Source organism: Onthophagus taurus, chromosome 2, assembly GCF_036711975.1.
Source record: "Onthophagus taurus isolate NC chromosome 2, IU_Otau_3.0, whole genome shotgun sequence".
In the NCBI taxonomy this organism is placed as follows: domain Eukaryota; kingdom Metazoa; phylum Arthropoda; class Insecta; order Coleoptera; family Scarabaeidae; genus Onthophagus; species Onthophagus taurus.
The window spans coordinates 21,060,448-21,074,927 of record NC_091967.1 but is presented as its reverse complement, the minus strand read 5'-3'; the positions used below and the strand labels follow the sequence as shown (position 1 = coordinate 21,074,927).

Genomic DNA, 14,480 nt, shown 5'->3' with positions numbered 1-14,480 from the left:
GGTTAACGTTTATTTAGAGTTCGAAATTGTATCGTTAATAAAGGTTAAATCATTGGTTGTAGTTGGTTTTACATTAATTTTCACGCTTAAATAAACTTTATACTCCATAAACAACATAAACTCTGCAATATAACGCGAGGAAATAAAATAAAATTTAAAAACAATCGCAATTCTAAATATCATAGCAATCTGGTGGTCGAACAATAGAAGTAAAACGCAAGGAAAACTCTATCCACAGTGGTGGGCGTATTCAGGTCGACCTATGACCTAGCGGCCTGGGTTTCTTACTTCTACAAGGCGTTTCTTATCTACGGCAGTATCTGGGGCCCTAGATACAGTGAGATGCAACCGAAGATAGCCGGATACGGAGGCGGCAATACCATTTGCAGAAACGCGGCAATCGGACGGTAATTAGAGCTGAAATCCTGCATTCGAATATCAACATACGCTTAAAGCGAGAAAAGTTCAAGTACAAAGCCGGACAAGTTCGCGAAAAGTTTTCTCCTCCTGGAACACGCCCAATGCAATTCAAAGAATTTTTGGACGTGGTTCAAGATTTCGGTGGCCTTCACCCGGGTTGTAAAGTGAATTTACGCTGAACCGTAATAAATTGTTGCAAAACCCGATCTATTTATAGAGTTGGCTGTTTCTTGGAAGCTCGAGTCGCCGGAAATAACCATGATCGAAAGCTAACGTGTTTATTTTTTAAATCTATATACAAAACCTTCTCGGGTACTATAATTAGTAAATAAAAATGCTCTCTTTTATACAAAAATATACTACTATATACTATATTTAGAAAATTATAAAAAGAAATTGAAAGTGATCTCAGTTGCAATGATCGGAAGTGAAAATGAAATTTGATTCCCGATTTGTAAAAAATCTGATTATCCCGTAACAGTGAAAGTGCATCGTGCATATGCAACGTTTTATTTACGTTTATAAATGAGATCGCGACCGGACGAGTGTTTGTCTTGCCCCTTATGCGGAATAGACGAGCAAACTTAAGTGACCGAGACGACGCCGTTCAAAATGGACAAATGTGTTTTCTTAAGCGGTTTGGTATGTATTTGTGTTGGCGTCCGATGGGTTCACGTTACGAAAAGGTGAGGTTCATCGATCGTCCTGACCCGTTTCTTCTCTCCTATCAATATTGAGAATCAACCACCGGGTCTTTTGTGATAACGGCGCCGATGACATCTACGGTTGTCTGATGGACGGCCCCATTAATCAAGGGGCGCCACAAGCCCAACCCAACCCAACAAACGGTACATTGGATGTCAATTCTCTATAGCTTTTGCAATGTCTATTTCATCTCTTTACTGTTATTGTCATTCCGGGGTTTAACATTTTCAGTAAATGTTACGATTATAGATAAATACTGTAACTAGATATTATGTAGAAATTAAATGTTTCGAATTTATGAAAACAACTTTTTCTAGCGTAATATTTATGATATTACAGTGTTAGTTTCCCAGGGTTTCAACTACTATACAATATCGACAAAAAAATTAACCTACAATGAGCCCATAAACTCTCTTTTCATCCAAATTAAGAGCGTCCGTCCAAGAGAAAGCGAAAACTTCCCGTGACCGTTTGAATAGTCATGGCAATGCCATAAAACCCCCATGCTGTAAACGTCTCCAATCTCTACTTTTGCGTAACGATTCATAAATAATCAATTATTGTTTAATATATTCCAGATCAAAGCTCGGTAAGCGCATAGTTTTCTTCTTAGAATCTGGACCGTGACCTTTTGTATGAGCCCATAGATGATTCGTCCTTTTTTGTCGCGTCGATTATGTCATTATTGTCACGTTTACTCGCCCATTTTTTTATTAGGAAACCACTCGTAAATCTTGGCTACCATTATGGGCGTTCGATTTGCTACCGTTGTAACAGTTTATGGATCGGAGACACCCGTTAAGGACATCTATCTGATCATTCAATCATCTTTCTTGGTGGTCTCCGATATTAAATCATCGTTTTTCATCGATTCTACAAGTTTTCTTTTGATGAGAAATTTTTGTGATTTTATTTCGAATAAAATTTTAAGTTGAATTCGTAAGCATTCTTCCCACGATAACCGTTTCATTGTCCAGTTGCTCGATTCAGGGTCGTTCTATGATGATTTTTGTGTCCGGAGGATGTCTAACGGTCGGGGTGATGTCGAGCACGATTTCATAGAGTCACCTGGGAAACCATAGGATGTGGGTCAGTGGAATAGAGGCTCTTTTGAAAATATAATTTACCGGGCATTTCGCACGCGTCGACAATCGCCGTACGGTACTCGGCGATTTATTTGTAAAATAACAGGCCGTAACAAAATATTTCCGTCACGTAAGAAAGAAAATCTCTAAGAGGAGTCTTTATTAACATGATTTTTTTCCTGGACTTAGATTGTGCACGCTATCTCACGATTTTCAGGGAGTAATTAAGAGTTTCGATTAAAAATAAATAAATACAATCATCATAAAGATTCATAAATAAAGATTGTTTTTATAAGAACGCTTTCTAAAATTACTCTTTCATATTCGGGTTAACGTTATTCTAAGCAAACTTAATATAATCAAGAAATTGATTAAATAGAATAAAATATAAATCTAAAACTCATATCTTAATAAATAATATTAATAAATTTCAGAAACCAATTAATCTTTTGATCACTATCTACCGCGTCAAAATGAAGTAAAGGAATTGCATAAAAAAATAAATATTCCACCAAGTGTTATTGTAAATTATTATAGCATAAAACGTTTTATACTTAATTATAGGTTTGTTGAGGACAGAATGTTTTTGGCTTCCAGCGTCTGTATAAATCAAAACTTATTGGTAAGCTTCTCGTATATGGTTGCCCACAACCGGTTAAGATCTACACGTTGGGCGTTGTTGTTGTTGTGAATACCATCACGTTCTTTAAGCCAACCCGAAAAGTTTTATTGTTCCGGCCGCGTACAGGGTTCGAGTTCAAAAGTTCACGAACCGAACGTAATTTTTAATTTCTTACCTCATAAGTATACTTGTAAGTAGTCTTAATTTTGGCCACTACATCAATTTGTTCGATGACGGTTTCCGAACATTCCGTACAAAACATTTTCACACACCACAAAAGAACAAACACCAACAGTTTATCAAAACCGTTAATTTAAACCCGCTTCCATTGATCGACGCGTATACAACAAAAGACGGTCAAAAAACAAGTGAACACTACCGATCGCGTTCCGCGTATCAATGTTTATTCAATTGGATCTCTTCATTCTTTTGCTTCGCTTGTTCTTACATACGTGCTTTTTGAGGCTATAGACACCGCGAAGCGTGAAGCGCGAATCTTTTTTTTTTTTTGAATTGGTTGCTTCACCGTCTGAATTTTGCACGGAAATGTATAAATATCTTGTTTGACGTAGAATAGCCAGCAACAGAGACTTGGTGGCGGTGGACTCTCGGTTATTTTTGGTTATTACTAGGTACGTCTCAATCTCTACGTATATCTACCCAAGAATTATTAATATAACGATGATATAACTGAAGAAACAAAATATTTTTTGTAACAATTTTATATATCAGATAATCTTTAGTTAGTAGTTAGAAACATATTATCACTTATTCACACACCATATACAGGATTGTCTATGAAAATGTCATCATTTACGGGGTATTGAGTTTAATAACACATCGTGTGTACACAGTGTTGTTAAAAACCCGGATGTTTATTTTCAAGGGTAAATTTCCTGGATATATACCCGGGGGTATTTACCCAAGATGGGTATTTAGAGGTATTTATAAAATTTAATTTAAATTGAGTTGATGGCAGTTTTGCAAGCACTTCAAGAATGCAGAGTCGATTATCGATATACCAAACTTATTTATAACATCTACAAGAATGCTACAATGACGGTAAAATTGCATGAAAGTACTGAAAAGAATAGAAGTAGTAAAGTACTGATTATGAGTAAAACAAGGCAATACACTGTTGAACCCAAATTATTCATCACAGTCCTGGAGAGTGCATTTAAACTACTGGATTGGACCCAAGAAGGCGTAAACATTGATGGCAAATGCCTAAGTAATTTGCGCGGACGATATAGTTCTTATTTCGGATAGCCTTGGAGTGATTCAATTAATGCTGAACAACTTAAAGGAGGTGTGTGCAAGAGTCGTGCTAAATATCAACGAGGAGAAATCAACATTTATGATAAATCTTGTTCCCAGCGCTTATCGAATCCAAATCTTATTGGCGATAATCAGATTGAGGGGTTGAGCTATGTATATCTTGACTATGAGGTTCGCGTATTCGTGTTAGAGACATCTTCAAGAGAAAAGGCCAAGAAAGGCTTTCAATCAATGCGTGTTTCCGGTTATGACACACGACTTCGAAACTTTAACATTAACAGTAGCCACTGCCATGAGGGTCAAAGTAACGCAAAGATAGATGGAGAGGTCGATCCTGGGTGTAACTCTGAGAGACTACATACGAAATGAAGACCTATGAAAAAGAACTGGCGTAAATGATGTGGTCAACATTGTGGCAAAGCTTAAGTGGAACTGGGCGCGTTATGTCGCGCGAATGAAGAATGAGCAGTGGACAAAATGGCTGTTTGAGTGGAGACTGCAAGCGAACAGACGAAGTAAACGTCAAAAGAATTACCAATAATTGGATTCAGACAGCACAGAATAGAATCGAACAGAACAGAATAGGGGAGGTCTATGTCCAATAATGGACGCAGAGGGCTGCTTGAGGATAATAATCATAATAACTTGATCTAATCTAAATTACGACAGATTCGTTTGATGATAATACGTCTTTGATTATTGACAATTCTTCGTCTTCAACGTCCATTTCATCATCTTCCTCTTAATTTTTTTTTGAATCTAATATATTTTTACTGGTACCACTTTTATACGCACTGTTTGGATATTTGCCCTGGGCCGGGGTAAATACCCGGATAAATACCCATTTTAGAAATACCTACCCACCGAGTATTTACTCAGCGCCCATCACTGTGTATAGATAAGTCCAATAAAGCTGTTGAAGTCCATCCATTTGTACTTCTTGATTCTCAATGCATGTGCGAAATCTTTTCACTACTCGCTCACACATTTCCGTAAGATAGGGCAGAAATTATTATGCGATGTTTTAGTTCATTAATAAAAGTTAGAAATAACACGAAGTCAAGTCTGGCGACCGTGCTGGCAATGACAATCAACTCTTCCAATCTAAGTCTACTAAATATTTTATCCAATTTATCTGGAACTGTTAAGGAATAATGTTGTGGATGCATACCATCTTGCTGAATGCAACCAGATGTTATGATATGGAGTAAGAATCTTCCGTTACAGTCTCCTTATTGTAGACCAACTTGAACTTGACCAACGTTGAAATATGACATTATACGTTTACTTTCGGAGTGGATCGAGTGTGCTCGACAATACTTGTTAATTAAAGTGTTAATAACGAACATAATATTAGGGTTTATATTCATCATTTCATTTCTAACACTTCTGTAACTAATTTTGTCTAAGTTTTGGCTTAACTCTTCGATGCTACCCATTCCACGATCATCCGTCATCTAAACAAATGCTTGGAACTGACTGGAAATTGGTAGAAAGATTTTTGGGATACTATCGAATATGTACCGATTTGGAACCAGTTAAGAAACATTACTATCAAAGCAGAATTCAAATTGAATTCAAATTTATTACATTCAATAGACCTGGTAACATTTATATGATTTTGACCGTTAATGGGTGCAACCTATGTGCTTCTCATGGATTGATACTTTAAAATGGAACACATTTTAGTTTAACACTTCAGTACAACTCGGGTTACTACGTCCAATGACTTGTCTCTGACCACAATATTTAATTTCTGCGGTGACATATTACACTATTTGGGCATATTTGAGCAAGAAAATATACTATTTCTTCTGCGCATATCCATAATATATATCTATACATGATATATTGCTTCCAAGGTTGATGATTTGCTTTTGCTTAATATAGATGCGCAAAACTCGTTGGATTCAGCAAAAACACTCTATGATCACAACTCTGCGGCTTTTTATGTGTATCGCGTATGATAATTTCTTTCTACTCAAGATATTCACTCTGGTTGTATCAGCACCCTTCCATTGACTAAAGGCTTTAGACAAATGAAGCACAGACGAGACGGAGAAGATCAGTATGTGTGCAGTTAATGTTTAAATTTCAAGTATTTAGGAAGGGGTAAATAGTAATTAAAATGTCTTTGAGAATACAATGGTGAATATGCGGTATTCAAGACTAAAGGTAAGGTGCTTTTATGTGTGATTTAAGTTCATAATTTTTTGATAACATTTAATAAGATTTTCTTCTTCTTCTTGACATTTATTTAATTTTCTTGTGATTTCTTCAATTTCTTTGTGTCTAGTCACCATTTCAGAATCATGAGATCTTTCTTCTTAATATTCACCATCAATATCCAAAGTTATATTTAAATTCTTAATTTTTTAATATATTCTTCTTTTACTGTATTTAGTAACTATTTCATGATCCTACGATAATAAATTTTGTACGTATTTTTAGTATTAATATCCAAAGTACTGTTTATTTTCTTAATTTTTTGAAGATATTCATTTAAGATCTCGTTTTCATTTAAGATAATATAAATGCGTGGCAATTTCTTCAATTTTTTTTGATTTGTTGTTGTGTGGTTATAAGTCTGTGTTAGCTGAGAGTATATTCTCGGTAAAACAACATAGTATAGGATCAAAAAATTAGGATCGTTTTTAGAAACATAGACAAAGTAGAAAGAGTATGAAGTACCATTGGAAAACAATAAGAACTTAACAATAATACCATACAAATGCATTAATGATTGGCAAATTGGTATATTCGATCACGATGATTTAAATACTGCTTGATAAAACGGTGTTGCAAGGCGTGCTTTTCGATGATTCTATTAACACACTTTATATCAAAAATAATCAGCAAAAATATTTTATGGAAAAGTGATACTCAAATTGTTTTGCATACGGAACTTTATTGAGTTTGTAACAACATTCGAAGAAAATTACATTAATGTCGATCGGCTTATTGCTAATATAAAGAAAGTATTTTTGAAAGGTTCATCAAGAGTAACAATTTTTAACGAATAGCACCTTGCCTCGTACTTACTTCACAACCGATAACTATTCGCCGAAGATCATGGATTGAGCCAGCAAACTACTACGCAACTAACTTGAAAAATTTTGAATGTATTTGTTGCGTTAGACGAAGAGAATGCCACGTCAGTCAAAATTCCAAAAATGTATTCATTGATGATACAATAAAAACATACTTCATTTTAATTTCATCAAATTATGCATTTCTTAGCGCACCAATAAAAACATTGAAAACATGTTCAGGACTTAATTAATAGCATAAACAGTGAAGGAAACTTAGTAAGCAAAAAAAATTGCTACGGTCAGTTTTAAAAATCATAGAAATGGACAAAAATACAATGTTAGTGAAGCACTAGCACTTATAATTTCAGTGGATGTGGAGCGAAGTATTTCTATGTATTTTTTGTATATGTTTATACTTGTCATGTTATTCATATACAAGGTGGCGCTAAAAGAATCACTCTATTTTCTTTTGCTGTAAGTTTGCTCGTTTATTTGAAGCAATAAATTTCACTTTTTCATATTTCTACGGTGGCACCGCTTAGCTGGAACCACAAATTCTTCAATTTGTTCCAGTCGTCTTCACCTCTTCCAGGTTCGGTAGTAAGAACTTGTTCAACATGATCTGGGTATCGCGCTTTCATTGTTGTCTTCAAAATATATGGCTCAATCACATGTTCTGAGTAAACAGTGCACCATACGGTCACTTTTTGTGGATGAAGTGGCGTGTCATGGAGAATACGAGGATTGTTGGTTACCCAAAACCGCATACTTTGTTTGTTAGGTACACGTCCAGATAGGTGGAAATGCGCATCGTTACTCACCATAAATATCTTTAAAATCAAGTTATTTGTTATTCCGCTGCAACAACTAATATGCTATGATTGTATGCCACACTGGTTTAGCGGTCGGCTGGCATCAGCTGTTGAATTATCTGATTTTTTTACGATAACATCTTCAAATCTATGGTCAAAATTCTTTGAGGGACCACCGAGAAGTGGGTAATAGTGTTGTATGTTTTCACGACACCATCCCTCACAGCTTCGACATTCTTAAGTGACTTGTTCGAGGCCGCCCAGGTGGTTTTCAATCTCGAGTTGACCCAGTGTCTTCAAGTCTAGCCACCAGACGTTGAATTGTGTGAGGAGTAGACGGTTCGGATATTTTGTAATACCTTTTCGCCATCTAGTTAGTGATTGTTATTTATTGTAATTAAAATTTAAAGTTAATCTGTTTCAAGGATGCGCATATTTTGAAACTGAACAAAATTAATTTACAACGCTTCTATCCAAAATGTTTCTTCTTGTCATTTTTACAATTCGACATTGATATAAGTTCTAACAATAACAGATTATAATATTATGGGTGAGATAATTTGGTAATCTATACTTCGTTGGAGTGATAACGAAGCTCAATACATCGTTTGTGCAGCAGAAACGTTGCACTACAACATCATTCCTACATTATTAGGTTCTTCCTCGTACCTTTATTTTACTATTCGTTCTTGATAACATTCTGAACTAAAACTACAAATCCGAGTAACCTGAAAATGTCAAAATTGTAAATACATCAAGACCATATTTGTTCCCGGTCATGGGAAAAAGAAAGAGTTTATAATTACAAACTAGAATGAAAGCCCTAAGTTCTGATGTCCAATTAAGCCTCTTATCGATTAAAGCGATTTGCGACTTCTAGGTTAACGTTTACGAGCGCGCTTCTTATGTAACAGGGTAACCCCCTTAAAATTGTCACACGTTCCGTGCGCACAATGCACGCGCGATTTAATTCGCCTCTATCATTGTATTTTAAAGCTCTTTGTGTATTTTAAAGAGAGTTTGCGCGTATCTGATTTTTAAATTGGCCGTATAGTCTTCGTTGTTGGCTCCCATAAAATTGAACGTAACACACTCTGTATGGCGTACACGTAGTATGACTCGTTGTCATCGGCTAAAGACACACTGGGACCGTCCAATTTATTTGTCTACATTGCCAGAGGAAATCCGGCTTCTCCACATTTGTAACGCTACTCGTTGGATGGATGGGACCATGATCGTTCATCACCCCATTCTGGATTTAGAGACCATTTCCTAACTGTAAGTGGACATATAAAGCTAATCAGGGAGATCTTTTTAGACTCTAATTGAATGTTAGTATGGTAGTTCGATCGTAAATGGATTGTTATATTGTTAAGAAGTACAATTTTATTGCTTAACTAGATATAAATTTAAGTAACGATACGTGGTTTTCTTGGTAACTAAAAAATTACTTTCCGCAAGGTGTTTGATAATTAGAGCGTGCACAAGTTCGTTCCAACTACTACAATGTGTATGTAAGATAATCCTTACAATAAGCTTTAAAAAGTTGTTTGTGTATCGTCTTCTTTCACATGTTAGATTATTTTATAATACTGATGTACCTAATTTTTTTAATAAGAAGCATTTACAGTTTCCGTCGTGGGTATAATAATATTGAATATGAAATTACGTCAGATTAACTTATAAATTACTTATTAATAAATTTACATAAAATGTCTAATATACACTTTGTAATTAAATCACCTACTTAACTTTTAATTAATTCCTACTTTTAATTAGGTGGGTTTACCAACATAATTATTTTTTTTATTTATGGTGTATTAAAGGAAGTGAGTTATTATACCTCAACTCCTTAACTATTCATTTTGTTATTAACATTTTTAAATTAAACTCAAAAAATCTTTTCAATTAAGCTTTATATCGCCAAGTTATACAACCGAATATACTTACCTACTTAAAAATCTTATCATTTTAAATAAATTATATTAAAAACAGAGACAATTTTTATTAAAGAAGAAAGGATACAAGAAAAATAAATATTCTATACATTTTTTTTTAACTTTCCCCTAAATTGGATATTTTTTAAAACAAAATATCATTTGCTTAATTTTTTTTCCAACCATTTCGGAATTCGTTTCTTAACTTCGCTCTGCAACTGCCTGTATACCATAACCAAAAGAACCGGTATGGCGAGGAGTTCATTATTAAACATGTACAACCAACAAGCAACAATAAACATTGTGACATCTGTGATGTAGTCGATCGTCGACCTTACTCTCCTCTCTGTAGAAATCTTTAGTTCTTCGTCTGTTAGTTTTTGCGGCAACAACTTGGTAGCTTCGTTTATAAGGTTGTCTATACACGTGGAGGTTTGAGTCATTATTTCTTTCATCTTTGGCGCTCGAATTCTTAAAACTGGAGATGGGGGTTTTTCTACGCTAGTTTGAGTTGATAACGAAACTGTTTCAACTGAAGAAATTGATAGTTTTCTCATTGGTGAATCAGTTGTTTTTCTGCGCCCAGGAGATTTTGATGGTGTCCTAACATTCCGAGCTTGCGAATGTTTTTGACGTTGTTGACGTTCTTGTAGTTCTTGTTGTTTTTGTTGTTCCTCTTGTTCTTGTTCTTTAATTTTAGTAGACCTAAACGTCAATATTTCTTTATTTAACACAACAGGACTACCTCTTCGCATCCTAGACCTCGATTGTAAAGATCCTTGACTAGAAGATGATGAATCATTTCTTGATCTTCCATTAAGTTTAACATTTCTTATATTTTCACTACTTGAATCTGTAATACTTGATTTGCTCTCAACGATTTTTTCCTCTTTTTCTGTATCAATAAATCGTTCGTATTTTTGAATTGGTTTGTCTTTTTTGCTGTATGCTTTTACGATGTCGGCGTAATGATCTATAACAACTTTAGATTCTTCTTCATATTTTTGCTTGGATAATAATGGTTCAGGTATAACAATTCCAGCAGCTGTGTAACCACTAATTGATGCGATTGCAGAAACTGTTTGGAAAGGAATCGGTGCAACCGCTGGAGAACTTGATCTTCTTTGTTGTGGTTTCACTTCTAAATCTCGGGTTGGACTTATTTTAGGTAAACTCTTTCTCTTTTCTAAATCCACTGATATGGTTTCTGGCGACATTGAGACACTTCTAGAAGTTGCAGTTGATGTTCCATTTTCGTCTAAATCGCCATTTTTCTTTAAAATCGGTTTTGGTTTAAAGTTAGGATCGGGTAATTTATTCGGTTTCGTTAAAATTTCAAATGGTTCGTGTTCTTTTGGATTAATACGTCGCATGAAAGGATTGTATGTTATATCTTCTTCTTCAATGTCTCTATCTATATCAGGTACTTGATCGTAAATTCTTTCGTCAGAAGATTCTTCGGATAAATCCTCATCCCATTTTCTCATATCAATTATGTCAATATTCCTTTTTTTCTCTAACTTCGGTCTTTGATTATTTTGAGCTCTAATTTTTTCTAACATTTCTTCTTCCTTTTCTTCAGATTCAGACCTTTTCTTATTCATCATTATATCTCGCTTTTCTTCTGTAGTTAAGGGAAACTTTCGCAGCTTACCTTCCAAAACTTCGTTGATATCACCAGAATTTCTTAGGCTATGTCGCTTCTGCGTCCATAATAAATGTTGAGGAACTGATCCCGCCGAAAATCTTCTTCTTTGTGACAGCTTTCTTTCTAGTGATATTTCATTATCATTAATTTGAATCTTTGGTATAAGACTAGGTCGTTTTTGATCTTTTTTCGTTTTTTCTTGTTCTTCCAACATTGCGGCTTCATAAAATCTCATCATTGATCGCTCGTGAAGAAGTTCTGATGAACTAGCTGAATACTTTAATCCTTCTAGAACAAATGGTGGTTCTGAACCCAATTCTGGTGCTGATAAAGACAAAGGAGGTGGAATTATGTTGTCTTCGAAATGATAATCATGATCTTCATGATCTTCATCTGAAAATTAATAATAAATAGTTATAAAGTAAATATAAATTGATCAACTTTACGTTTATTTTCGTGTGGAAGCAACACAAGCATAAATTCGGAACTTCCTGTGAAATCTTTCGATGTTTTCCTTTCAACATTTGGACTTGGTGATCGAGTACGAAGATATTTACTTGGGCTTGGAGACCTTCTTCTCTCAATCATTACTCCAGGACTAGACGATCTTGATTTATCTAAATATGGACTTGGTGATCTTTCTTTTTTAGGTACTGGGAAGTTTTGTGTTTTAGCAGCAACTTGTGGTTTATGTTGTTCAATATTTGGAGCTGGACTGGGTGATTTACTTCTTGACTTACTCCTTGACTTACCTCGAACAGGTGGTGATTGAGGACGCGTTGATAGAGATTTATCTTCTTTAATAACATTCTTGGGCAATTTCTCAACGTCTGTCTTTTTTATTTTAAAATCAGGTGTACCATAAGCCAAATCCCTAGTCATAGAAGCTCTATCAAATATAGCTCTGTTAATGATTTCTTGATTCATTTCTCTTCTATGCGGTCGAGGTGATGGTTCTGGAGTTCTTTGAGGTGTTTTCACCTTAGTTCTTTCAGGACGAAGAGGTGTTCCTTCTGGTGTTTGAAATTTAACGTGCATTTCAGCTCGAGTTGATGATTGAGATCTTTGTTTATGTTTTCGTTGTGGAAGTGTAGGAGTTTCATGTTTCACCATTATTTCTCTAGGTTGACTTAAACTTCTTGGTTCAATTATTCCCCTTTTTACATCGGGAATAAATATCGTTTCGGTTTCATCGCTGGGCTCGCTAATACCATATGGACTTTCAGCTTTAATTCTGAATTTATATTCACTGCCTTCTATAAGATCTCCCAGAACTGTTGATAATTGTCTACTGGTGGCAGCTTTTAACCACACATCCCAACCAATTCTATAATACTCAATGATATAGCTACCTATTTTGCAACCTCCATCATCTTCAGGCGTATTCCAAGAGAGAGTTACAGATTTTCCTAACGTCATAACAACTCTAGCTTTTGATGGTGCTGATGGTTTATCTGTTACCGTTACCAAAAATGAGGTTGTATCTTGACCTAATTTATTTACAGCTTTAATTTGGTATTCTCCACGATCAGATCGTGTGGCTTCGTTAATTCTCAAGGTGGAAATATTGTCGTAATTTTCGATTTCGTATCGTTCGGAATTTTGGATGGATTCGCCATTGTGGCTCCAGAACACTAGAGGCGTTGGAAGCCCTACCACGGACACCTTTAAACGCATGACTTCACCTATTTCGAATAATAATCCTTCTTCGTATTGTCTGGGAAGTCGAATACTGGGTGGTGCTTCCAAAGTAAGGATTGCTCTAGTCGATGCATGTCCAGATTTATTTGTAGCGGTGCATTTGATTTCTCCAGCATCGACCAATTGACATTGATGAATCGTCAAAACACTCCTATCAGATTCTGTTAAAATTCTTATTCTTCGGCTACTAAAAATTTCAAATCCATCTTTAAACCATGATACTTTCGGAGGAGGTTGACCCAAAAAATGAACAACAAACTCGATCTTATCATTTTCCAAAGCTATAGTATCTTTTAATTCTTGCGTGAATCTTGGAGTGGTTATTGTCGATCTTTGTAACGTTACTATCAATGGATCTGATAATTCACTTGGATCTGAAAGACCAACCGCATTTTCGGCGCACACGCGAAATTGATATCGCCATCCCGGCTCAAGACCGCTTAGTGTTAATTCAGAAAAGGGAACCAACATAGGAGTGGCACGAACCCAATGTGGGGAACCGAATCTTCGGTGTTCCACCAGGTATCCAATAATTGCTGATCCTCCATCTTTTAGTGGTCGATCCCATCTAATTGTTAAAACATCTGGAGAAGTGTCAGCGTCTGACACCAATTCGGGTTTGCCGGGTCTTCCTGGACGATCTGCAAGAACGTAAAGAATAAAAAAAAAACAACATACGAATTGTCTGGGAGAATTGCTTCAGATTTTAAAATAAACCCATTCACGTTTCACGACTGGAGGTTTATAAATAAAACGCGCGTCCGCTCGCATCAAATTGTTACTCTTACCGGATATTAATAGGTATTTTTTGTAAGATAGTGGATCTTACCAGTTGCCTTCCAGTGTACCTTTTTGTTTCTTTGCTTGAGATGAGATTTTGTTGAGGTGTTTCCCATATCACACCGCCACAATAGTTTCAATGCGCACTATGGACCCGGCCCCGATCATGCTAAGAATAGATGCGTTCGTGCCAACTTGTCGAAATTTACATTAACTCGTTCCTGAACTAGTTGGCGCCAAGTTTAAGTATTCACATATACAGGGTATTTCACATTTGGTCTAACATAAGGAATATAGAAACGAGTTACATTAGATTAAAATTTGTTCAAATATTTCCATTATACTGAAAATAGCGAATTACTTACTTATTTATTTAAGAAAATATCGAAATATTGTTTTAAAGTTACTCAAGTTCAAAGAGTATTTGAATAGCTTTAAAAAATACCAAAACTAAAGGTGT

At 35.4% G+C, this 14,480-nt stretch overlaps 2 protein-coding genes across 3 annotated transcripts in view; both read right to left on the bottom strand.

Annotated features, from left to right (window-relative positions):
* LOC111426115 (puratrophin-1-like) overlaps window positions 1-3,255 on the bottom strand; it is a 170,086-nt gene extending 166,831 nt beyond the window's left edge. Inside the window, exon 1 of the mRNA XM_023060494.2 lies at window positions 3,008-3,255. Within this exon, the coding sequence (XP_022916262.2) occupies window positions 3,008-3,094 (87 nt within the window). The 5' untranslated portion in view covers window positions 3,095-3,255. The remainder of the gene's footprint in view (window positions 1-3,007) is intronic.
* A 6,689-nt stretch (window positions 3,256-9,944) lies between these two features.
* On the bottom strand, window positions 9,945-14,198 carry LOC111426091 (myomesin and myosin binding protein). Of its 2 annotated transcripts, none has more exons than XM_023060446.2 (3): window positions 14,070-14,198; window positions 11,986-13,881; window positions 9,945-11,932 (listed from the first exon to the last, which is right to left on the bottom strand). In XM_023060446.2, exons 1-3 carry the CDS (start codon window positions 14,134-14,136, stop codon window positions 10,050-10,052), a joined length of 3,846 nt encoding a protein of 1,281 aa, XP_022916214.2. In that variant the 5' UTR covers window positions 14,137-14,198; the 3' UTR covers window positions 9,945-10,049. The 2 variants fall into 2 exon arrangements, with proteins under 2 accessions (XP_022916214.2, XP_071050594.1); XM_071194493.1 differs by having other exon boundaries at window positions 14,029-14,109.
* Window positions 14,199-14,480: the final 282 nt, after the last annotated feature.

Excerpts from the sequence above, each read along its gene's own strand:
- LOC111426091 (XM_023060446.2), bottom strand. The coding sequence starts at position 14,136 with ATGGGAAACACCTCAACAAAATCTCATCTCAAGCAAAGAAACAAAAAG. Across the intron at positions 13,882-14,069 it reads GGTACACTGGAAGGCAACTG|ATCGTCCAGGAAGACCCGGC; the intron begins GTAAGATCCACT and ends ACGTTCTTGCAG. Across the intron at positions 11,933-11,985 it reads GCTTCCACACGAAAATAAAC|ATGAAGATCATGAAGATCAT; the intron begins GTAAAGTTGATC and ends ATTAATTTTCAG.